We start from the raw sequence: 25,979 nt of genomic DNA on the forward strand, positions 1-25,979 counted from the left end.
GAAGCTACGTCCCTCTACATTTGTGATGAGCTGGTTATGACACAAACGCGATGCACAATGGTGCATTCTCCATCACGTTGTTTATTTCTTTCTGACGGCGGCGACAACAACAGTAATATATAGTAATATATCTCCTTCCACTTCCGGGTGACGATCACGGGCATCTCGAGCCCTCGGCAATATCGAGCATGCGCAGAACGCTCAATCCTATTCACTGTCGTCTCCAGGTACGTTAAGTGGGCAATCGGATTGAGTTATCTCGGGGGTCTTAATTCGATCGCAAGAAACCCGATCCGATTCGATTTCTTGTTGGATTAAGCTTGTTACATGAGCTGAATAACTCAATCTTATTGCAATTTAGTCATTAATCCGATCCAATTGGCCACATGTAACCGCACTGAGTGTTTCGTCTAGTTGGGCCCATGACACCTCCAGGATGCTAGACAGTGATTACAAGCCTCCCAGAGTCACTCCCCTAATGCCAGCCATCACTCAGACCAAAACAACCATCTTTTTTTCCACAACCACAAGCTACCTCAGCATCTCACCAACTGCACACCAGTCATAGCGGGGTGGGGATACAAACCCTGGTTCGGGTAGGGGGTAGAAATAGAAGAGGTAAAGATAAGTAGGAAAGGGATTTCAAACCCTGGTTCAGGTAGAGGGTAGAAATAAAAGACGTAAAAATAAGCAGGAAGGGAATTCAAACCCTGGTTCGGGTAGGGAGTAATGAAAGTAAAGAGGGTGCCAGAGGTGGAGGCAGGACAAGACAGACTACCAGATTCAGCAGACAAATTCACAGTTCTAAATCACTAAAAATGCCAGACAAAACAAGGCCATACAGGCCAACTCACCTAAAATGGCCGCCTGGTTTCAAAAGGCTCACATGGGCCACAGCCACCACTTAAATATATCCTGGATTTCTTCCTTGATATGTTCATGTGGAGGGTGTGTATTTTTCTATTCTATTCTATTCTATTCTATTCTATTCTATTCTATTCTATTCTATTCCTCTAGTTTCAGCATCTCTTAATTGGCTCCCTGTTAAATTCAGAATAGAATTTAAAATTGTTCAGTTATCATATATTATACCCATACTATTGTACCCATACCATTATACCCTCTCTGTGGAACCAGCTGCCAGTTTGGGTTGAGGAAGCAGACACCTTCTCTACCTTTAGGATTAGGTCTAAAACTTTCCTTTTTGATAAAGTTTATGCTTAGGGATGGCTCAGGTGACCCTGAAACATCCCATAGTCATGCTACTGTAAGACTAGACTGCTGGGGGCCTTTCATGATGCATCTCTCCTCAATCTGCTCTCTTTACTCTCCATGAACATATGACATTATTGTTGTCAGTAACTCGTGTTTCTCCTTCTCAGCAGGTATCCCTTCTTTCCACAGTCACCTTGTACACACTCAGGATGTGGGATTGGATCGAAGAGAAATTTTGGTGCAGTCTGTTGGTTTTCTTAGCTACGCTACTTTTTAAAAAAATTGGCTTTGTATGAATTTGACCAATTTGGAATTTTATTAATTTAATTTGATCTGAGTATGTGTGTAGTTATTTGTCTCGTTTGTCTCTGTGTGGCCCTGTGATTGACTGGCGACCCGTCCAGGGTGTACGCCTCTCGCCTGATGAACGCTGGGATAGGCTCCATTATCTTTTTTAACTCCCTTGTAGCTCTCTTCTTCAGGGGAAACCTTTCGTTTAAGTATGTCAGTTTCTGTCGTGTTGTCTGCTCTGGTAATGTTGCATATACTAGCATACAGCTAGCACATTATGTTCCACACTTGTCTTTTGCTACTCATCTGTAATTGTCCCAATATGGTAGCGTTAGTTGTATACAACAAAGTTCAGCCTGTGACTGATGCAGAAAATAGAGAAAGGTATGTGGCATCAGACGTAGTGCACAACCTGTGGGGTCCATGTAGGTTCAATACTGCATGAAACATTCGGTATTGACAGGAATGTCCGTCAGTTAAAATCTGCCTTGTTCATGGAAAAATTCATCGAAAATATGAATGCCCCTCACTTAATTCAACAACAGCAATATTTTGCCTATCCCAGCGGTCATCGGGCGAGAGGCAGGGTACACCCTGGACAGGTCGCCAGTCCATCACAGGGCCACACAGAGACAAACGAGACAAACAAGCATGCATGCTCACACTAGACAATTTTAGAGTCACTAATTAGCCTAACATGTATTTCTATGGACGGTGGGAGGAAGCCGGAGTACCCGGAGAGAGAACCCACGCATACATGGGGAGAACATGCAAACTCCACACAGAAACAAACTTATTTCTACACTGCCTGCGTGTATTTCCTTTATAGAGTGCTTCAGCAGTGAAGCCGGAACAAAAAGAAATTAAAACAAACAACCAAAAAAGTAGCCTATGGTGATTAACGTGATGTTTGTGGAAGCTACAGCGATAGTAGCGTCCTTAGTAACCACCATAGCAACATTGGAAACAAAAATGAACTTTACAGGTTAACAACTAACAAACTAAAGCTTGTATACATTCCCTGAAGGAATGTTGTAAAAATAAAAAGTAAAATTTTCGCTTTTAACAATATATTATAATGTCGAAACTATTTTAAAATGTTTATTTTCCTCTGTCAATAAAAGGCACTTCAGACTTTACGCAGGCGCACTGGTCGCTCATGTTGACGGATATTCATAGGATTATGCATGAAAATCTGTGCATTACTTTTTGTACGTTTTCTTACAAACTGTGGGTGAGAGCAGCCTCTCCTCAGTGACATATTGACTCCATTACACAACTGCAGTCTGTGTCGGCTGTTGAGTCAGTTTCCCTTTCTCCACTCTGTCACGAATGACATTCGTTTCAGTTACTTAGGACCTGTCATTCTCAGTAACTGCCTCTCTGTGGTTGTCCCACTTCTCCCTCTTCTGTGCGTGTTAGTACTGTTTCTTCTTCATGGCATGTGTCAGACTCTGAACATGAGGTTCTTATCAACACAAGTGCCTATGTGCCTCCACCCTTTGCACTCTTCCCTCCTATGAGTTAGGCTGAGTGATCATTCAGCTCACTTGATGGAGGCCTGGCTGTCTGTAATTTAACAGATGGTTCTCAGATGCATGCTGCCCTGCTTCATTACTCAGTGTGTCTGCTTTCCAATTAACAATCAGATAGATTAATCATATAGGGCTACACACTTCAGTTTACCAGATCCGCTTTGTTGTTTAACAGTGTTTAAAATGAAAATATCATCTTAGGCAGCACCAGTTGCTATCAGAGCTCTTCGAGTGAGAGGGAAGCAGTGGAGGAGGAGCAGAGAAAACATACCAAACGAGATCCATGCTTGACCTGTTTCTTTTTAACATATGCATCATGAAGATAGTGTTCCACAAGTTCACCATAATGCATATTAGAATGTATACATCTTGGTAACTGGTTCGCATCCATTAGCCAAAAGAAAAAGTATAGTTCAGCCCAGTCATAAGAAATGATGGAATACATAGATTTCTCCAAAGTCTTTTAAGTGGACTGTACTTGTATAGTACTTCTCTGATGGACCATCCAAAGCACGACTACTAGTAGTTCAAATTTGTCCTCTGTGGAGGACCGTTGTAAACCTGAATATCTCCCTCCAGTGCATACTACTGAATTAACTCCTTTTGCTATCTACAGAGGACATTTAGGGCTTTTGAATGATGCCAAATATGAAGGGATGGGGCTTTGGTATCTTTCTCTTCCTCGTTCAGGAAAATGGCAGCCGTCAATGGAAGCACATTTTATGGGACAAGGAAAAATGAATGCGTAATACCTTTTACTGAGCAAATTTTGGCTTGAAATGTTGTTGGCATATTTCATCACTGGAACGTAGCCGGAGCATTTCTTAATGCAAATGGCATTACAGTATACGAATATAGACCTGACGGTTTAATAAAGGCTGAAATCTCCTGAGCTCGCTTGGACAGAGGTGCCCATATCCCTTTCGCAGATCGAATTTACTCACAAACTCACAAACTGACCCAAAACTGTCAATACAATTGTCCATTCGCAGCAAAGGGAAAGAATCTGGCTTTGTAACCGAATTCACTTTTGTCATGTCTGTACAAAACCGAGGTGTTTTGTCCTGCTTTGGCACCAAAATACATGGAGAGGCCCAACTGGCGTTAGACGGTACAGCAATATTATTTTCAATCATGTAAGCCACTTCAGAGTCAAGATGTTTAAGTTTCTCTGGTGACACATGTTTAAAAACGTTGTTTTATCGGTTGTGCGTCTCCCACCTCAATGACGTGCTCCACCCAATCAGTTCGTGAAGGGACATCGCCGAACAGATGAAAACTTGCGCACCAAATCAGCGAGCTCACGACGTCTAGATTCCGGTAAATCCAAGTTACACAGAGCTTCTAAATTTTTCAGACGACCACACAGCAAACTATCATCGGGCTCAGGCACCCCATCCTCATGTATCACAGCTACTGAACGAACAGCCAGAGCCTGACGCACATCTTCCTCAGCCTGTCCTGACGCCATATCACGGCTGTAAAATGGTTTCAACAAATTGACGTGACAAAGCTGTTTGGACTTTCTCCGCCCCAGTGGCGTAATAAAATAGTTCAAATCTCACATGTTCTCAATTACCATATATGGGCCATTGTACTTGGCCTCGAAGGGTGAACCAACAATAGGCATTAATGCCAGGACTTGATCCCCAGGACTAAACTCCTGCCACTCTGTGTGGCAGTCATAATTTTTCTTCATTTTGCTCTGAGACATCCGTAACTTATCCCGTGCTCTACCACGTGCAACGAACAACTGATGCCGAAACCCATTCACAAAATCAATCAAGCTTTTGGGTGGCTCAGCATTCACCCAGTTATCTTTTAACACAGCCAAAGGGCCCCTCACCACATGCCCAAAAACTAGGTAGTTCGGACTTAAACCCTCTTGTACGGTCTCCCTCGCAGCCAACATCAGCCACGGGAGCCCCTCTTCCCAGTCTCGATCCAGCTCAGTGCAACAAGCATGCAGGAGAGACTTTAGAGTCGGATGAAATCTCTCCAACGCACCCTGACTCTGCGCGTGGTAAGCCGACAAGTGATTGTGCTTTATGCGCAAAGAGTTCAACACTTGACCAAACATATGAGAAGAAACATTTGACCCTTGGTCACTTTGGATAACCTTCGGGGTGCCAAAAACCAAAATAAACTGAGTCAGCGCCGTCACCACGGCTTTGGTTGTAATGAACCTTAACGGGTACGCAGCTGGATACCTGGTACTTTGGCACATAACTGTCAATAAATTCTTACAGCCAGATTTAGCACATGGCAACGGGCCAACACAGTCCACAATCAAATATTCAAAAGGTTGACTTATGACAGGTTGCAGAGGAGCAGACTTTACACACTGATTCAGCTTGCCCATTAATTGACACACGACATGTTTTAATATTTACAGCAACATCCCTTTTGACACGTAGCCAAAATAATTTTTTTAAGATGTTTAGATCGTGACACCAAAATGTCCCCTCTCGTCGTGTGCCACTTTAAGGACCAGAGAACGAAATTTAGTCGACACAACCAACTGAAAAACAGAATCCCCTACACCAGGGGTCGGCAACCTTGACATTGAGTGCCAATTTGAAATTTTCTTGTCAATGAGTGTGCCAAATAGCATAATTGTCACAGCCACAGCTACTACTCAAGGGCCTGCTTAGTGTTTGTTTGTTTTCTCCTGGTTTTCCATCTACCAGCGAGAGGAGGGGATGTCATGCAGCCCTGACACACCAGTTTTCCATTCTCTCTTAACTGTCTTCCATGTGTAAATACTTGGGTTTCCTCCACATTCTTTGCCAGATAGTCCACATTATCAGTGAGTATGTTGGTGTTCTAGGTTTGACCATTGTCTTGTGTTTTTGAGATTATGTCTTGGATTTCGCTTTACATTTTGGATTTATTCTTACATGATTATCTGGATTACCTGTGCCTAAGCTCACCTGTGAGTTGCCTACTTGCTTCTGTCCACTCCACAGGTGATGTGTTTGTGTGCAAGTCCTCAATAAAGTTGACATTTTGGAATACAAGCTACTTCACCCGACAAAAGCCGTCCATGTCTCAAACATGTCCAAAACAGTTTGTCCTGCACCTTGCAGTAGAGGGCTGCATTGGGATTGGGTCCCACAGGACCCAACTCAAATCTCGCGGGAGTGGGCGGTATGAACTTTGCTGCGGGCGGGCGGCTACAAAAAAAACATTGCGGGATCGGGATGCAGTGTTGCCAGGTCACGTGTACAATAATTATCGTATTTGTATGATAATTTTGCCCTGTGTATGATGTACGATCAACAATCCCAAAAAAGGCCACATATATGATAATTTGACCATTCTGTGAATGAGTGGTTGTAATCAGCCTGTCGCAACTGTCTGTCTGATTTTTTTTTTTTTTTTTTTTGTGAACCCTGAAGGCATTTCCATTTCCATGTGACAAGTTTCAAGCCAATCGGGTTTTTCTATGTGAGTGACGAGCATGCGTTTGCCTCAGAAATTCCTAACAGTAGGTGGCCTCCAGGCATTATTATTTGGCTCATTAGTTCCCACTCGTCATTGTTTAAGGGGACATTTAGTCTAACGCAACTGCTGATGCAAAGCCGTGAGTGCCTGTTTGACGCTATTCAACACTAGAGTGACTATGGCACATCAATAGACTTGTTATTTTAGTTATGATAGGTGTACGATAATTTCCCTCAAAATATGATCATTTTAAGTCTCTGGTACAATAATACTACATTTCCCACCTGGCAACACTGTCGGGATGTATCCTAGCGACAGGATGTCAATAAATGATGTGGAAAGGAAGCTCAAAGAAGGTCTTCACAGCACAAAGACAAAGCAAGGCAAGTCGGACATTTGGAGAAATTTCTCAACTGTCCTTGAATCTCTTTATTAATAGCCTATAAAATTACGTGTTTTCTCCTACGGGACAGGAGAAGACACAAGATCAATGCATTTCTATTATTGTGCGGGCATAAATTCTCAAAGTTTTGTGGGTGTGGGTGGGAGTGGACATACACATTGCGGGAGCGGGCAGGAATGTAACACACACGTTGCGGGTGTGGGCGGTAATGGTCAGAAATTTAGCGGGAGTAGGATGAAGAAAACAGTCCCGCCCAGGGCTCTACCTTGCAGTCTGACATTCAGCTCATTGAGGTGTCCCGTAATGAGCGCGAGAAACATGAGTTTCACAATCCACCTCTCGTCTTCCAGTTGTGGATGATGTTGTCCCTTCTCAGCTAGAGAGGCCTTGATAGCATCAAAGCAGCTGACAAATCACTCCAAAACTTTTCCGCAGCTCAGCCATCTCACTGCTGAGTAGAGAGGGAGATCTGTGTGCTCGCTGTCCATCTCCTCGAGCAGGGATCAAAACTGTCGGTGTGTCAGTGTCACAGTTTAGTCATCCTACCATCAGTAATTTTCTATTGATCCTGCTTCTGCCCAACTCAGCCTGTCAGCCACACACACCTCATCAGTTCACCCCACTCACCTGTGCACACAGCTGCCTCTCATCACATGCAATCAGCCTAGCATATACTCACCAGCTCCACACTCTATCCTTTGCCAGATTGTTCTTTGCCATGCATGTCTTTCCAGCGTTCTCCTGCCAGCTTTACCGGTACCGACGTCGCCTGTCCCTGATTCCCAGCTTCGTCTACCTCCTGGTAATTCGACCCAGCCTTCTGTCCCTGACCAAGAACTTTGCCTCTCCTTTCCTGATTCCTGTTTGCCGGTTTCTAAACCGTTTGTCTGTCTGCCAGAGTCTCAGTAAAGCCTTGAACTTTTTACCACTGTCTTCTGACTCCTTTGTACTGCAATTGGGTCCATACACCACCCGTTACAGTCAGCGCAGATCGTTTTACTATGAAGTTAATAACCCTTGCCACTGTAGCCATAACTTCATTAAGATCTGCATTTGACATTTTTGCACATAGATTTTCTTGGTGTATTCTGCAGTGGATCCGATGATGGGATGGCCGACTTTTTCTTCAGTCAGTTTGACAGCTCCCTTTTGACTCCCAACCATGGCGGGTGCGCCGTCTGTTGTCATTGCAAACACTTTCCTCAAAATGTTCAATTATCGCCTTGGCTACGTCTTCACCTTTTGTTGTGTCAGGCATTAGCTTCAAGCAGTGTAGCAGTTCCTCTCTCACAGATTCTCACAGAATCCTGCCATGACTGCCAAACGCGGGATGTCATTCATGTCCACGCTTTCTTCAAGTGCTATGCTAAATACCATAGCATCTTTCAACCCAACTGTTTGCTGAACTCTGACATTTTCTGCCATTTCATCGATATGTCACTGAACACTTCAAGCTGACAGGGGGATGTCCTTTATCCTTGTCTTGATAGTTTCTTTGTTTGGCAAGTTTCTAAAAAGACTATCTGTGAAGGGCTTTCCATGCCTAGCAATGCAATGAGCGATACCGTAGCTAGCTTCTGTGGCGTGATTTTGAACAGTAGTAAAAACTTTAAGGGAGTTGGCTTGTTTTCCATACCTGGACACAGCATACTTAATTGATTCTGCTTTATCTGCTTGGTCTTTAAAAGTCTTCTCATGCTTCGTCTCAAAATGCCGCTTAACACTTGACGTTTGGCACACAATACTCTCACAACATAAAGTGCACACAGCACAGTCCTTCAAAAAAACTAAACCAAACTCTTGAGTCCATGAGGGCTGAAATGGCCTAGCTTTTTTAGCGGGCGACATTGCCATTTCTAGGCTACTACATCTTACATATCTGACGCGTCTCTGGGAATGTGGGCAGGAGGACCAGACAGGGCTAGTATGGAAGATTTCTTCTTCTATGGCTCTGGCGGCTACACAGCACTGAAGAGAATTTGGGCGGGAGATCTTCCTGTCACTCAAACACAAGAAACCAGCTAAGGCTGGGACCATCATCGAGAGGTGCCAGTGATTATGCCTTGGTGTGTCAGCTGTGGCACGCGTGCCAAAGGTTGCTGACCCCTGCCCGACACAGTCACCATCCACAACAACACATTTTCCAAATGGCAGTCCGTTGTGCAAAAAGTACCCACAAGCGAGACAAAACCACTTCTGATGAAAGGAGCGTATGCCTCCAAAACCTCCAGCTCACAGACAGAGGGACACACCTCAGACAGGCAGCCAGTAACTACCACAGCAGCAGCCGCCGCCGGCTTAACATTAGGATGGCTCCCTCTGTGTTTAGACCGCAACACAGGACAATCCGCCTTCCAATGCCCCTTCTCACAACAGTAGTTACAGCTTCTACTGCTGTCAAAACTGCTCCGTGAGTGAGACTCATCTAAACAAGCCAGGCTTCCTGGAACGCGTCTGGTCAGCCGCTACAGCGCCTCGACTATGTCCATCCCAGCCAGCATCATCGCTCTCTAACACCACCCTTATGAAGTAGCACATACACAGCCGCTTCTGCAGCAGAGGCAAACTTCAGTTTGTTAATATAGGTCACAATCCAACCAGGCAACGTGTATTTAAACTGCTTCAAAATCACCAACTCACAAAAATCGTCAAAAGTAGTGATATCAAGCGCAGCCAACCAACGTTTAAAATGAATGGTTAAATCGCGAACAAATTCAACATAAGTTTGGCCACTTCTCTTCTCCCAAGCAACATTGGCGATATACACCTCAGGCACCAACTCGTAAGCCGTCAGCACGGCCGATTTTATTTTATAATAACTACAGCTATCAGCAGCACTCAAAGACGAACCTGCCCACCTTGACTCTCAACAGTCCACTTGCCGTCCTTACCCAGAGACAAACGATAACCCTCCAGCTCCATTGCTTTTTCTGTCTGCTGCTGTATTACCTCCAGCTCAATTTTTTTTTTAGCTTCCAATTCACACTTAAGTTTTTCATGCTCCATCTACAACAAGAGAAGCTCCCTTTGCTGCTCAAAAGTCAGCCCCGAGTTTGCGCAGGCACGCTTACGGCAGGTGGATAAGCTGGCGCCGCGTCAGATGTAAGGACTCCTAGTTCACCAAGTTTTAATTTCAAAGCAGCTTTAATATCATCTTTGTGCTTCCTATCCATCACGGTCACCGAATAATGCTTGGCCAATTCCAACAACTGTGTCTTAGTACAGTTCTCCAAGGCCTCTTTTGACGGAGCCGCCGTGAATGCCTCCCATTCAGCCATCTTAATACCACCTGTTTACCACTAGGACCAGCCAAACCAAATACACCTTTGTATCCAAACAGGACCAGCAAGACAGCAAGGTATCCCCGTGCGCACTAAGATCCCGGTTTGGAGTTTCCCTCATATCTAACAACCCACCTAACTAAACTCCCAGCTAGTCTTCATGCAGCAGGCAGTGGTGGGTATTTATGTTCTAGAGACCGCTGCCTCCAGGAAGTGACTAGCAAGCCATCAACTCTCCCGAATCCACGGACATGCTCCCAAGACCACTATGTCACCACAACACTACCACAACCCACGCAACGAACCCAAAGGGAAACGCCACTAAACCTACAAGGGAAAACTCCGCCCCACACCATGATCTCCACGCACCCTAATGACCAACACTTGTCCCCCTGGCATAAACTAAAACAACCAGCCCCAAAGCAAACAAGCTCCCCCTCATCCAGCGAAAGGTAAGAAAATCCACACAAACTCATACGCAAACAAATACGTAGAAAGACCTCCACACTAAATCCAATACTCTCCGTGATCAGTTGGCCCACGTGCATCTAATTACTACAAACGCTCACAAATGTCTGCCAAATACGCTCAATAGCAACTTTCCAAGCGTGCGCCACCGCCAGCACAGACTACACAATCGTACTCAAACTCACGTCAACCAGGTCTACACAAATTGCGCAAAAACAAATGTATGAGCCCCCATTTTGTCATGATCCTGCTCGAAGGAGATGACAAAAACGGGAGAGATGCAGTGTAAAGCCAATATAATTTATTTATATAAAGTAACACAACCTAAAGTAACGCAAATATGAGGTGTATACGTCAGTGGTTTCAGTCATGTCAGTATGGGTGTGTTGATCATGTAAGATGGGATGTTGTGAAGTGAACATAACTGAAACTCCAAAAGACCCAAACAAAAGTGTGGACACTGGCGAGGGAAGCCAGCGACACCCGACAAGACAGTCACCAGCCCTCTTATACTGCTGGAACAGCGGACCCAGGTGTTCCTGATCAGGTTGATGGAACTGCCAGGTTGTCGAGATGACAACCTAAATAATAGGCCTATAGGCAGGGCCGTCACATCTAGTACCACATTCAGGAATCTTAGAGCTATTTTTGATCGTTTTTTCATTGGACTCGCATATAAAACGGATTTCTAGGACTGCCTTCTTTCACCTTTGTAATATTGTTAAAATCAGGAACATTTTGTCTCAGAGTGATGCAGAAAAACTGCTCCATGCATTTGTTACTTCAGGATTGGACTACTGTAATTCTTTATTTATGGGCTGTCCCACAGATTCTCTGAAAACCCTCCAGCTGATCCAAAATGCTGCAGCCAGAGTTCTGATGAGAACTAACAGGAGAGATCATGTTTCTCCAGTTTTAGCTCCTCTTCATTGGCTCCCTGTTAAATTCAGAATAGAATAGAAGAAAAAATCTTCTTCTCACATATAAAGTTCTTAATGACCAATTCAAGTTCCTAAAAGTAGAATGGGAGGTCACAAATATGGGGCAGACAGTTGGTGTGTAAGGCAAGATCCATTTTATCATGCAATGATCATCCCCTATTTGAGGAATTTGTTCCATCTGGTCGGAGGTATAGGCTACCAAGGGCATAGTGTAATAGATACAAGTTTTCCTTTAGTGTAATCAACGCAGTTAACCAATAACTAAATCCTTCATGACACTTTCAGCTGCACTGGAATATATTTATCATATTTATTTTTTATATCTATCATTCCATTGTTGTCACATTTTAATGGACTACACAGACAATTTTCTTAGTGCAAGTGGCTGAGGTTGGTAAGGTTGTCTGTAAACACTCATGAAACACACTTGTGTTTATTTTTTTTATTTTGTGTTGTTTGTCTTTTTAACCACTGATGCAAACCAAATTCCCCCCTGTGGGACAATAAATGTTTGAACTTGAACTTGAGGCAGAACCTTCAGTTATCAGTCCCTTCTTTTGTGGAACCAGCCACCAGTTTGGGTTCTGGAAACAGACCTCTACCTTAAAACTTTCCTTTTTGACAAAGCTTACAGTTAGGTATGGCTCAGGTGACCCTGAAACATCCAGACCTTGGGACTGGATAGTGAAGTGGTAACATTACCGCCTTTCATGTGGATGATGTGGGTTAAAATCCCCTGCATGAAAGGTATTACTTTCAGTAGGGGTCATCAGGCAAGACCCCCTTACCCTACACGCCTACTAATGTAAGTCGCTTTGGATAAAAGTGTCTGCCAAATGCATAAATATAAACATAACATCCCATAGTTATGCTGCTATAGACCTAGATTGCTGGAGGACCTCCCATAGTGCACTTTTCTTCATTCTGCTCTCTTTATTTTTCATTCTCTATACCATTCTTGTTTTAATGAACTTTGTGTTTCTCTCTTTTTTTAAAAACAAATCAGGTATTCCTTCCTGTGAAAAGTGAGTTAATTTCTCAACTTGGCGGCTGTAGCTCAGGAGGAAGAGCCCACCAATCGGAAGGTCGGTGGTTCAACTCCAGCTTCCCTGGGCCACATGCCGAAGCATCCTTGAGCAAGACACTGAACGCCATGTTGTCTACCGCTGCATCCACCGATGTGTGAATGTGTGTGAATGAGGAGAAAGTACATAGTTATAGACTGAGACGTGCCATATGAGTGAGTGAATGGGTGAATGTGGCATGTAGTGTTGAAGCACTTTGACTGGTCAGCTAGCCCTATAATGCCAAATGCATCCAACTTGATACAAGCATTTCTGAGACCTATTGCATCACCATATGGTAAAAATTTTAATCAAAACCCTGCTGTGTACAATCTGATACTTGTCTTCCACCCCCTGGTGGATACCTTTTTCACTACAACAATTCGGACACAGCACTTAGGTCAATCCAAAATGGCCTCCTTCAATTGGTTGATTTTGAGGATTTTCGTGGAAGATTTTCTTTGAACTTTTTACTAATATTTCAACAAGAACACCTAATCTGTTGAAGCAAGTTATCATTATTTAATTTTCTGCATTTTAGTATATTGTAAAATCATGCAGAAAATTTGTGATCAAATTTGATACTATAGGTAAAAAGTGGAATCTTTTTTCATGGTGGAATATGCATTATATTGACCATTGTGCATTACAAACATGTTTTGATGAATCAATTACACAAATTACAGATCAAAATGTGATGTTTAGAACAAATAATTGCATTCAGAAATTGATAAACCCGGTGTCCTCTTTCGTTAGCATCACTCCCCTAACCCTAACCCCAAGACCACATGAGACGCTGGGATCGGAAGACCAAAACATATGTCATGGTTCTCAGACCATCCATTGTGGAACCTACAGCAGATTCATGGGTGGTGTAGATTTCCTGGATATGATGTCTGCCCTGTAGACATACATCTTCAAAACCAGAAAATGGTACTTGTATATTTGGTGGCATAGTGTCACAGTGGCACTTATCACCGCTTGGTCCCTGTACTGAAGAGACCTGAAGGCACTGGACCTAGAGAAAAACACCATGCCTTTGACAAGGTTTCAGGCCTAAGTTAGCTCTTCCCTGGTAAGTGCAAGAAAAGCAAAAGTCAGGGTTGGCAGACCACTCTCCCCTCCACTAGTATCCTCTCCACCCCACTCCTCACCATCACAAACACCAACACCACCATCACAGAGGTGGCAATCGACCATTATGTCTCAAGATGTGAGGAGAGATATGGCTGACCACTTTCCATCCTGGAAAAAGCGATAAAGGTGCAGGCACTGCACAGGACACTTCCTATGTGTGCTGTGGAAAATAAATGCCCATCTCTGTCTGAATAACAACAGGAACTGTTTTCATGCTTACCACGTGCCATCAAAGAAAAAGTGACAGGAAAAAGTAGCAATTTGGAAAAATAAAGAGGCTGATGTTCTTGTTATCGCCTTAACTTTTGTTTTAATGTTAACCACTTGTCACAATAAAAGAAAGTTAATGGGAAAGGTAGTAGTTTGAAAAAACATAAGAGGACGATGTTCTTGTTGAAAAGCCTGAACTTCACTTTTCATGCTTCCTACTCTTCACTATAAAACAAAAAACTACTGAAAAAGGTAGCAGTTTGAAAAGCTAAAGAGGCTGATGTTCTTGTTGTAGCGCCAGAACTGCATGAAATGCCCGATGTATCATTTACGATACAAATGGGAAAAAAAAAATGCAAATAATTTTTTGTCATTTTTATTTTTCATTTTGCTTAAGGTCCAAATCAAGGTTTCAGATTTGAAAAAATCTGAATTTTCTGAACAGAAAAGCGCTATACAAGTACAGTCCATTTACCATTACATTTTATACATTTTTAGCTTAACATGCAATTTAGCTTATTCAGTTTTAGTGGTATGAAACTGACCATCCAAGTGTAGTGTTCAAACAAACATGCTGACTAAGGGAGTGATGTTGTTTCTTACCTTTAACTGATCCAGACCACTGCTAAATAAGGGGCCTTCCCAATATGTGGCTCCTAATCAGAAATTGCTGACACAAAGAGGCCAACATGCTGCACAGGACCACGGCTCTCATGCTGTCTTATATTGATACTCTAGCCAGCACTGCATGATGTTATTTACATGCCATGGCATGTACACACGAATATATAGACACTGGCTCATCATTTTGTAGATCACATCAAGTGCATTTTGACACTTCTACATGTCTAGTCAGCTGTCTATTTAAGAGGTCCTTGGGAGGAGGTGTGTGTGTGTGAGTGTGTGTGTGTATGCAGCATTTATCTGTGCATTATCATGACTACCATAACTTCACTTTATACTGAGTGCAACACTCAATATTTCAGTATGCAACACTTTCCACATGGTTGAGTGTGAAAATACCATAATAAGTAAAAATTGCTGCTCTTGAGTTGTCAAAGGCACATTTTTCTAGATTAGAAGATTATCACACTTTTTATTCCAAAATATAAAAGGCATCAAGAGCATTTACATATTTGAGAACCTCATATACTTCTGTATTCCTAAACTGAGTGCAAATTGTAGAGCAATTTCAGTAAAATGTTTTGACTTTGAATATTCTATCATCTACATTACATGATCATGAAAAGATTCAGAGAATCTGGAGATATCTCTGTGAACAGGGACACAACTGATAATCAGTCCTGGATGTCTGTGACCTTCAGGCAACTCTGTATTAAAAACAGACATGATTCTGTCCTGGAAATCACTGCATGGGCTCAGGAACACTTTCAACACAGTTCATCGTACCATCCACAAATGCAGGTTCATGTACACTCAAATTAACTTGTTAGGTGAACATAACAAAATTATGGAAAGATTTTCCATCTAAATCAAATGCTTTAATTTAACGAGAAATCATTTTGTTGATTGAACTAAATGTGATTATGCTCAATCAGCTTGATGTATTTGTGTTACTGTTAGTTAATTACTGTGGTTCAGTCAAACTAGATTTGTAAGGAGATAAGTATAAGATAAGAAGCTCTATCGTCATCATACAAGAATATGATAAAATTGCGTTTGACAGCATCTCTTGTAGTAACAACAATGTCACAATCATAAAACGTATTACAAGTAATAAATATTAAAGTGCAGTTAAAAATGTTATAGAAAATAGTCTGTACAGTGTGTTTTTTTGGGTGTCATGGTTTCTGCAGCAGTCTCATAGCCATGGGGAAGAAGCTGTGTTTAAGTCTGTTGGTGCGGGATTGCTTGACTCTGAGTCTGGCTGGTGAAAACAGTGTCCTGGGTGGGCGGGGGCTTCCCGGATCTTTGTGGCCTGTCAGAGGAGAAAGCTTGAATGGATCTGCTCTAGGCATGGGAGTACAGAGTCAATTATGTACAAAGCAGTTTTGATGATGCTCTGCAGTTGTTTCTTCAAATGCGGTGCAGCTGGCATACCACTCTATACATCCATAGGTCAGGACGCTCTCTATTGAACAGTGATAAAAGTTCATCAGCAGAGGTGGAGGGAGTTTGTTCCTCCTCAGTGTTCTCAGAAAAAAGAGACACTGTTGGGCCTTTTTAATAATGTGGGTGGTGTTCACAGTCCAGCCCAGATCCTCTGAGATGTGCTGTCCAAGAAACTTAAAGTATGTGACCCGCTCCACGTCTTCCCATTGATGCTCAAGCCTGAGTACAGTGTGGTCCTTGACCTCTGGAAGTCAATGACAATATAGTTTTTCTTCTTGGTGTTGAAGTTGAGGTGGTTATCACTGCAACAGGCCGCCAGTGCTTGGACCTCCTGCTTGTACGGTGCCTCATCATCGTTGTTAATCAAGCCAATTGGAATTCAATTAATTGTAATCATAATCCAATTCATTCATTCTGGTCCTGGTGCAATCAGCCCTACAATGGTTGTGTCATCCGCAAATTTGATGAGGGTGTTGTAGCCATTGGTGGCGAAGCAGTTAAATGCCGAGCTGAAGTCAACAAACAGCATCCTGATGCATGTTTTGGGGCTTTCAACGTGGCTGAGAGCGATGTGGAAGGCGATGGAGATGGTGTTGTCTGTGGATCTGTTGGACCTGTAGACAAACTGTTGTTGGTCAAAGCCAGGTGGGATATGGGCCTTGACATGCTGTAACACCAGTCTCTCCATGCATTTCATGATCACTGGCATCAGAGCCACATGTTAGTAATCATTCAACCCTGTTGTTTTCTCTTTAACACCTGCCCTGTCCGGGGGTTCAGTCAGTGAGCTCGTCAGTAGCTTTAATACTAAAATGTTAAATGTTATGGATGCTATTGCTCCCATTAAGGTGAAGGTTATCTCTGGAAGGAAGAAGTCTCCATGGCGAAATTCCACACTGGTGAAAAATGGGAAAAAAGAATGTCAGAAAGCTGAGCGCAGATGGAGAAAAACAAATCTCCAGGTTCATTATGACATCTATAAAGAGAAACTTCACTCTTATAATTTACAACTGAGGAATGCAAGGAAATCCTACTTCTCTGACATCATCACCAAAAACAGTCATAATGCTCGGGCCTTATTTGCTACAGTTGACAGGCTAACAAACCCTCCTGTGTCAGTGGCAAATGAACTCCATTCCACCATGGCCTGCAATGACTTTGCCAAATTCTTCATAGACAAAGTCCAAAATATTAGACAAGCAGTTGGTACATCAGCAGCAGGTTCAGCATATGTACCGTGTCCACCGAAAACCGGTTTAAACACCATGACACTGTTTCAACCCATTAACAGTAAAGACCTGGAGGACATCTTACGTCAGCTGAACTCCTCCTCTTGCTGTTTAGACATCCTGCCAACAGGTTTTTTCAAAGGGGTCTCAAAGACTTTGGTGTCAGACCTGTTACTGATTGTGAACTTGTCCTTAACGTCAGGTGTGTTTCCAGAGCCACTAAAAACAGCTGTAATTAAACCTCTGCTGAAAAAGGACAATCTTGACAAGACGCAAATTAACAACTACAGGCCCATCTCAAATCTCTCATTTATAAGTAAGATCATTGAAAAAGCGGTTTTTCAACAGCTTAATTACTTTTTAACACAAAATAACTGCTATGATACCTTCCAGTCAGGCTTTAGACAGCACCACAGCACTGAGACTGCTCTGACCAAAGTGTTTAATGACATATGTCTGAATACAGACAGTGGAAAAATGTCAGTCTTAGTTTTACTGGATCTCAGTGCTGCCTTTGATACAGTTGACCACAATATATTACTCAAACAACTGGAGAACTGGGCTGGTCTTTCCAGAACTGTACTAAACTGGTTCAAAACATACTTTAGAGAACAGGAAGTACTTTGTGTCAATAGGTAACTTTACATCTGAGCAGACAAGAATCACATGTGGAGTTCCCCAAGGTTCCATCCTGGGACCTCTTCTGTTTAACATCTACATGCTCCCACTGGCACAGATTATAAAAAGCAACCAAATAAACTACCATAACTATGCAGATGACACACAGATGTATATAACAATGTCACCAGGAGACAGAGGGCCTGTACAGGCCCTTGAAAAATGCATTGAGGAGATTAATGACTGGATGTGCCACAACTTCCTCCAGCTAAACAAAAACAAAACTGAGGTAATTGTCTTTGGAGCCAAAGATAAACGATTGAAAGTCACCACAGAGCTTCAATCTATAAATCTAAAAACGACCGACCAGGCCAGAAATCTGGGTGTAGTGATGGACTCAGACCTAAATTTGGACAAACACATTAAGGCAATAACAAAGTCAGCCTACTATCACCTTAAGAATATATCAAGGCTAAAAGATCTGATGTCTCAGCAGGACCTGGAAAAACTAGTCCATGCATTCATCTTTAGTAGGCTTGATTATTGTAACAGCATCTTTACAGGTCTGCCTAAAAAGTCAGTTAGACAACTGCAGCTCATCCAGAACTCAGCTGCTCGAGTCCTCACTAAGACCAAAAAAGTGGAGCACATCAGTCCAGCTCTGAAGTCTTTACACTGGCTGCCTGTCCATCAGAGGATAGACTTTAAAGTTCTGATGCTGGTCTATAAAGCTCTGAATGGTCAAGGACCAAAATACATCAGTGACCTCCTGACCCACTATGAACCTTCCAGACCCCTCAGGTCATCTGGATCTGGATTTTATCAGTTCCCAGAGTCAAAACCAGACATGGAGAAGCTGCATTCAGCTTCTATGCTCCACATGTCTGGAACAAACTCCCAGAAAGCCTCAGATCAGCTGAAACACTCAGTGTATTTAAGTCCAGGTTGAAGACACACCTATTTTCAGCTGCATTTGAATAAGCTTGAGTTTCAAAACGGAATCATGTTTTAACTATTGATTTTATCTTTCATATATATAATTTTTTCTGATTTTATCTATTGTTCTTATTTCCTTCTTTTGTTTAAATTTTAAATCATGCTTTTTATTTCTTCTGTTTTAATGTCTCTGTGAAGCACTTTGAATCACCTTGTTGTTGAATTGTGCTATACAAATAAACTTGCCTTGCCTTGCCTGTAATGACAGAGGATTTGGGCATGGGGTTTATGGTGGCAGTTTTCAGGCAGGTGGGGACTTGCTGCAACGAAAGGTTGAAGATGTTAGTGAATACTGCAGCAAACTGATGGGCACATAATCTCAGCACCCTCCCTGGTACTCCATCTGGTCCTGGTGCTTTGCTGATGTTGATGCAACGCAGGACTTGCAGTACCCGATGTTGTTGGATGGTGGGGGGCTGGTCATGCTCTGATGGTGTCAGCTGTGTGTCCTCAGCCACTCTGCTGTCCTCTTCAAAGCGGGAGAAAAAGGCGTTGAGCTGGTCCGGGAGAGAAGTGTCGTAGGGCGGAGGGTCTTGTGGCACTGTTTTTAGTTCGTAATGTTCTGGATGCCTTTCCACATGGTGTGGGGGTTGTTTTCCTTAAAATTAGACTCTATCTGCTTTCTGTATTTTGTTTTAGCAGCCTTGGGCCTCCCTGTCTCTCAATCTCAATCCTGAATCCCTGGCCTGGAGTTTATGTTTATGTATTTAGCAGACGCTTTTATCCAAAGCAACTTACATTGGTAGGCAATCAGGGTAAGGGGGTCTTGCCTGAGGACCCCTACTGGATGTAGTACTTTTCATGCAGGGGAGTTGTGCCCTGATATTGGTGTTAAACCAGGGTATTTGGTTGGGGAATGTTTTCACCTATTTTCTTGTAGTTACACTGCCCATGCAGAAACTGATGTATGACAGCACAGAGGACATGTGGAGGTCAGTGTCTGGGTCCTCAAAGACCTCCCATATAGCTCATAGCTACGTTAGCATTAGCCCATGGGTGGATATACAGCAGCTACAAACATTTGAGTGATTTCCCTGGGCAGATAAAAAGGCCTGCATTTAAATAGTAAAAATTCCAGGTCTGGACAGCAGTGCCTCAATTACAGCAGTGTCCGTGCACCAACTGGTGTTAATATAGACTTACACGAGTCTGATGTATGGCCTGCAAGCTCCACAGCTAGGTCTGGGATGTTCTCATGCAGCCAGGTCTCCGTTATCAGTTTAATCTTGTCCATCTTTACCAGGGAGCAGACATTGGAGAGAAAAACACTTGGAACAGCTAGTTTACCCGGAGTCACGGTTAGCCTAACTCTGATGCCGGCTCGTTTGCCCTGATTCTGGCTTTCGCAGCGCCACCGTCGCCTCCCCTCTGTCTGGCGTATTCTCTCTGGGAACGAGTCGAACCCTTCCGGGTTCAGCCAGTCCAGTGTTGTCTCAGGCTGATAAGTTCGGTCCTTTTCAATGTGTAGCTGCTAACTAGAGGGAAGCACCGGCTCTCTGCGTCTACACGCACCACCATCTTGATAAATGTAACATATTTAACACGGATCTGACTATTTTCCTGTGCCATTTAAACGTATGAAGTACTTCATTCAATGGGGTAGTTACAACACCGACGCTGAAGTTGGCTTCCGATTCGCCTGCCTCCGATTCGGCACTTAAGGGGAAAGTAAAGGGGAAATTACTTTACATATGTAGTGCAGTGCGACTGTTTGTCCACCGATTTTTTTGTGTGTGTGTGTAACTTCTTGATATGAAAACCTTTTAGACATTTTAGATCAAATATCAGCTTTGCCTGACACGTACTATTGTATCTGTGTAACTTTTATACTATTTTATACTATTTCTGTCATGAAAATGCTAAAAGGGAGATTTCACCGTTTTTATTTTATACAAAGACCACATTAGACTAGGTACACATCCAAAACCACTGTATCCAGACTTTTCAAAGATTTGTGAAACTTTTATTATATTTGCCATGCAGAAAATCCATTTTTTGTTCATTTCGACCAACTTCTTCAGATATTAAGAGACCTGTTGTCCTCAGTCACTGTCCTTGCCTCAACTGAAGTGTATGGCCCCAAAGACAGTTGACTGCTCAAAAAAATATTCAGAGCTGCAATGCCAGAGCTCTTTAACTGCAAATTGGCTGCAGAGACTGTTATAAAGCATTGCTGTCAGCAATGCAAAACTGCCGACGCTGTGGTCAGTTGCCTGGGCTATGTTCCCTCAGGAACTTAGGAACCACCAGGAATTTTCACATTAGGCTTCCCAGAACAAATGACCTGCTGCAGTTGTGAAAGATCAGGGCAGTCCTGACACTTAGTTTTCAAATCTGTCAGTGGCAGTGCTGTCAGCACAGGCAAGATTTCAGTTATCTCCATAAGTAGGTCTTGCTAAGCATCTACATCAGTGTTTGAGTTGAAAATTAGAACATGTGAGAGGCAGTCTGCCATGACAACACCAGAGCGGAAGAGCACATCATATTGAAAACACATCAACCTGGCTGACCAACGTGCGGTTCTTATGCCAGCACTGTTGATAACTTTGGTGATGATGAGAAGAGTAGTAAGAGCTTGATGTTCAGTACGAAGTGTTAACCTATGCGCCCAAGCCTATGTTCACCACCTTTCCACAGCCCACACACTCTGTGGTGGAGTACTTTCTTGTCTTCCATTTTTGCAGAGAGCATAGTGTCCAGGAAGCAAAAGCAACAATCTGTTACACTTGGTCTGGGTGCAGCTGTGTCAGGACAGCTCTTAGCCCGTAATCTGAAACATCCTTAGTCTCAGTCTCATCTTCTCCCTGAGTATGTTGTCTGACTGTATGGAGGCAGACTGCAACATTAACCTTCGGGCCAAAGTGTTTCTCAAGGCTATGGCTTTGGCATGTGTCATACCTTGACCCGGTAATGTGTTAAATAAACGCTGTCCCTCTGGGCCCAAGCTGTGTAGTAAGACAGCATGTTCACTAGCATGTAATTGTCGAAACTCTTCCACCATGTAGTAAATGGCATAGGTGGCTTACCAATATGAGGAAGAAAGGGCAGTGGACTCGGAACATCACTGACATGGCATCACATTCTTCTTCTTGTTACAGCCAATCTTCACTTGTTCAGTAACACAGTGCCACATACTGGTGAGGTAATACAGTCACAAGTATTAGAGTTCTTCCCAGGTACAGAAGTGTCTGTAAACACGGCAAAGTGTAGAATAATAAAGGCAGAAAAAAATAACTTATTTCATTTTATTGTATTGTCTAGTTTATGGGACACTTGATCTAAAAAGCAAAAAAAAAAAAAAAGCCATTACTTATAACAGGCTAATGTCTGGCACTAGAAAGAACTGACTCCCCACTATCATATTGAAAACTGGCTAAATTTTCACATTTTTACTTGGACAACATACCATTGAGAAATGCTTGAAAAACATGTTTTATTTATTTTTGCTTGATTTAGAATGTCTTTTGCAGGCAGATGCATTCAATAATTGCGTTCAAAGAACATGTGACCTCTATTGGTTGTGAGAGTAACTGGGGTGGTTGTAGCTCAGGCCAATATATCCTGGCTTCCCCGACGCCACATGTTGAAGTTTTCTTGAGCAAAACACTGCACCTCATGCTCTGATGCATCTAATCAGTGTGGGAATGTGTGTTATAGAGAAGAAGCACTGCATAGCCTGTAAAACTGTATAGACTTAAAATGTGCTGTATGGGAGTGTGTGTGTATGAGTCATTGTGGCTTCTAGTATAAAAGCATGGTGAGCAATTTCCTCCAGGATCAATAAAGTTTTCTGATTCTGATTTGGAGTGGTCAACAAGACTAGAGCGCTATACAAGTACAGTCTATTTACCATTTAACTAAATGCAAAAGATAGAAATGGTAAAAATGCCATCCATGACAAAACAGTCATCTCGTAAAATGAGTATTCTTTATACCTAACAATGATTGTGTTCTAAAACTACAAAGGAAGTTTTGATTTCTAAACCCAACCAAGTGATGACATTTTTCAAAGAGAGTTACAACCTTCCATCGTAAAAAGTGTTGTTTGGCAAATGGCATCCATGAGGTTGATATTTGGGTCGTGAACATAATGTATTTTAGAACTTATTGTGATGTTTTCTAACTGTAAGCAAGCAATCTTATTACCCAAATCTGACCAGGAAGTGACAAAAAGGCTATAAAAAGATAAGGAAGTGTTGCTGTGTGACTGACAGAACATATGTAGGCCTCGATCTCACATCACACAAAGGTCCATGAAGTGCACCACTCTCTCATTATGAGGGCTTTGTAGCTTCAGGGACAAAAGACTTGAGAATGACATCTGCCCTGATGTGGAGACGCCCATGAGTCACATTTTCCTTTTGCTGCTTGCAGGTACGGAACTTTACAGGTTGCCATTATGACCTGTATTGACAGGCAAGAACAAACAACTTACATGACCATTTCAGTTGGATCACTTGTTAGAATAAAAAGTGAATGTGAAATAATCACTATAATCAGTATAGCCATATGGTGTGGTCAGATAAGTTCACGTTTCAGCTGATTTTGGGAAAAACTGACGTCTGCTTCTACGGGCCAGAGATGAGAAAACGCATCCAGGCTGTTCTTAGAAAAATGTTTATAGCCAACGTCTGTGATGGTATGGTGGTGCATCAGTGTCCTAAGTGGTCATTTGTCACAAGCAATACTAAATCAGTGATGAGTAGTTGTAAACATTTATTAAAACATTTAACAGTAAATAAAGAATGGTATCACATCTATTTCAAATAAATACTACTGAAAGCCAAAAACAATATCCAATAAATATTAGTAAATAAATAGCATCAAAATAAAAATAGATTTTGGTACAGATGTTGCAGTTCCAGACATTAGATGTAAGACTTCATCTTCACTTTGGATCTGCAGGAAAAGAAGACAACAACCATAGTACTAAGACTATAGATTTAGATAGCATGACATGGTATTGCACACAGCGTGAACTGAAATGACACATTCAGGAAAAAAAAGACAAAAGTTATGTCTATCTACCTTAGAACTGTTATGATCCTGTGGCTTATTTTCAGTTATTACAGTGGCTTATTCATTGCAACTTACTATATCTGCCAATGGTGTTGCAGCCCAAAGAACTCATTGAGCCTATTCTGTCCATCCGTCGACCAAAGCAGCCAGAGGATCTCCTGGATGAATCGTTGCGAAGGCTCTTCAGATTCTTGGCTGAAAGAAACTCTCTGATCTCCGCTTCATCCAGTCCAATTTGTGGCTGCTCTTCATCTGCAGCATCCTCTGTGCTTTGGCTGTAAGGACTGTCCATTTCTGCGTGGGCTTTCTGATCAACTGTGTTCTGCTCTGAAACGGACTCCTCAAGTCTGTGAAGGAGCACCTACAATATTGACATTAACATTTTATGACTGGACTTAAAATGCACATTCAAATTTTCACTTTGCAAGTCATTAGATATACTATGCAATAAGAAGCATTCATAGTCTATTCTTACAGCATTAATAACTGTTGTAATTTACTTCTGCCATCGCTCATCAGCATGTCAGATCACCTAGTCACAAGTGGAAGTTGTTTGATTTAACTTTTGATTTCACACACTTTTTAACCAGCATATTTAACATTTTCCCTGGCTTAATCTGTTGCAGATTACCTGAACATTTTCATAAGGAGCATTGGATAAGTCACAGAACTTAACTTTCTAAACCTATGTTTCTATATGTCTTTTCAGACTTACCTTTAAAATGTCCATATCAGTGTCAGTCAACCCCTTGCTGATGGGATATGTGTTGGATAACTGCAGGTTTAAGATGAGCAGGAGACCACACAGGGGAATGGAAGACAGTCGCATGTCTCTGTGTGAGCTTCTGTTGATCATATCAGGGATTGTATCGATGGATACTTTTTTGCCTCTTTACCGAGTAGTATTTTGGATGCTGGAGCCCACAGCTGCACCCTCTGCTCTTTTATACTTAAGCCTGACACACATAGGTATGCCAGGAATTTGACATCAGGCATTAGGCATTCCTAACACCTGATTCTGATATCAGGAGCTGTCGGAAACTGCTCCTTATAAAGTATTGTATCATAGATATGAAGCACTCGTATGGCATAGCTGCTTCCATATGCTACTTTGTTTCAGAAAAATAGTCCACACCTCCTCTACACAGGACTCTGTTGTTCATGAGCTACGGGAAGTAGTAAACTAGTATGACAGCATGACAATGTTTCTAAATTGAGGGGTCTGTGTGATATTGGTAGAGCAACCTGCTGACCACTGGCTTGAGAAACCCAAATGTAGAATGTCACTGTGCTTAAGGATTTTTGAGAAAGACAGAGGTCCTGTTGCCAGGGTGTCGCTTTATGGCAGACTGTGACTTCTGTTCTTTTGTTAGAATCAAGAATAAAGAAGACCAGTGGTTTGTCATGTTAGTGGTAGTGAATATTGAAGTTACTAAAGCATAAATTAGTACTCTAACATTTGCAATGGATCAAATAATCATGACCTTGTTCAAAGATAAGAAAGGTGCCAATTATAGCAACAAAATAAAGGAGAACTATTTGTTCCCTTCAGCTCTACTTTCACAAAGTTTTTCTCTTGCCCTCTGCCTCAGCCTCTATTTTACTTACTCTCTGTCACCTCTATAAGGATATGTTAATGCGATCTCTTGTGTGTCATTACAGAAGCTGGATCAAGTACACAGGTGTGGACAACTGTTTTTGACAGCCCTCCGATTTCGGAATCATAGATTCACAATTTTTTTTATAATGAACTATTTTACATAATTATGATTCCTGGGGCAAGATTCATGAACTGTGCAGACACACACAAAGAATATGCTGACCTTCTCCTGCTTACAAACTGGTATAAGAATCTGGTGACATGCAGTGAAAATGTGTATGCTTTACACAAAGAATACACACTTTTTTACAACTATATTGGTATGAGATGGAAATTGAAAATGGGCCACCTTTTCTATGAAACAAAACAACTACTTTTGTGGAAGTTGCTCAGTATGATAGTGCTTTTGTTCGGATTTTTTCTCATTGTCAGTATTCTCATTACAATATTTT

At 42.3% G+C, this 25,979-nt stretch overlaps 1 protein-coding gene across 1 annotated transcript; it reads right to left on the bottom strand.

The window, feature by feature from the left end:
* Window positions 1-23,611: 23,611 nt before the first annotated feature.
* nppb (natriuretic peptide B) lies at window positions 23,612-24,848 on the bottom strand. The gene is made up of 3 exons (XM_072367009.1): window positions 24,643-24,848; window positions 24,003-24,288; window positions 23,612-23,807 (listed from the first exon to the last, which is right to left on the bottom strand). Exons 1-3 carry the CDS (start codon window positions 24,781-24,783, stop codon window positions 23,797-23,799), a joined length of 438 nt encoding a protein of 145 aa, XP_072223110.1. The 5' UTR covers window positions 24,784-24,848; the 3' UTR covers window positions 23,612-23,796.
* Window positions 24,849-25,979: the final 1,131 nt, after the last annotated feature.

Source organism: Leuresthes tenuis, unplaced genomic scaffold (assembly GCF_036924035.1).
Source record: "Leuresthes tenuis unplaced genomic scaffold, fLeuTen1.0.hap1 SCAF_16, whole genome shotgun sequence".
Lineage (NCBI taxonomy): Eukaryota > Metazoa > Chordata > Actinopteri > Atheriniformes > Atherinopsidae > Leuresthes > Leuresthes tenuis.

Coding starts and splice junctions, on each gene's coding strand:
- nppb (XM_072367009.1), bottom strand. CDS start 24,783: ATGATCAACAGAAGCTCACACAGAGACATGCGACTGTCTTCCATTCCC. Junction 24,289..24,642: donor CTGATATGGACATTTTAAAG/GTAAGTCTGAAA, acceptor TCAATATTGTAG/GTGCTCCTTCACAGACTTGA.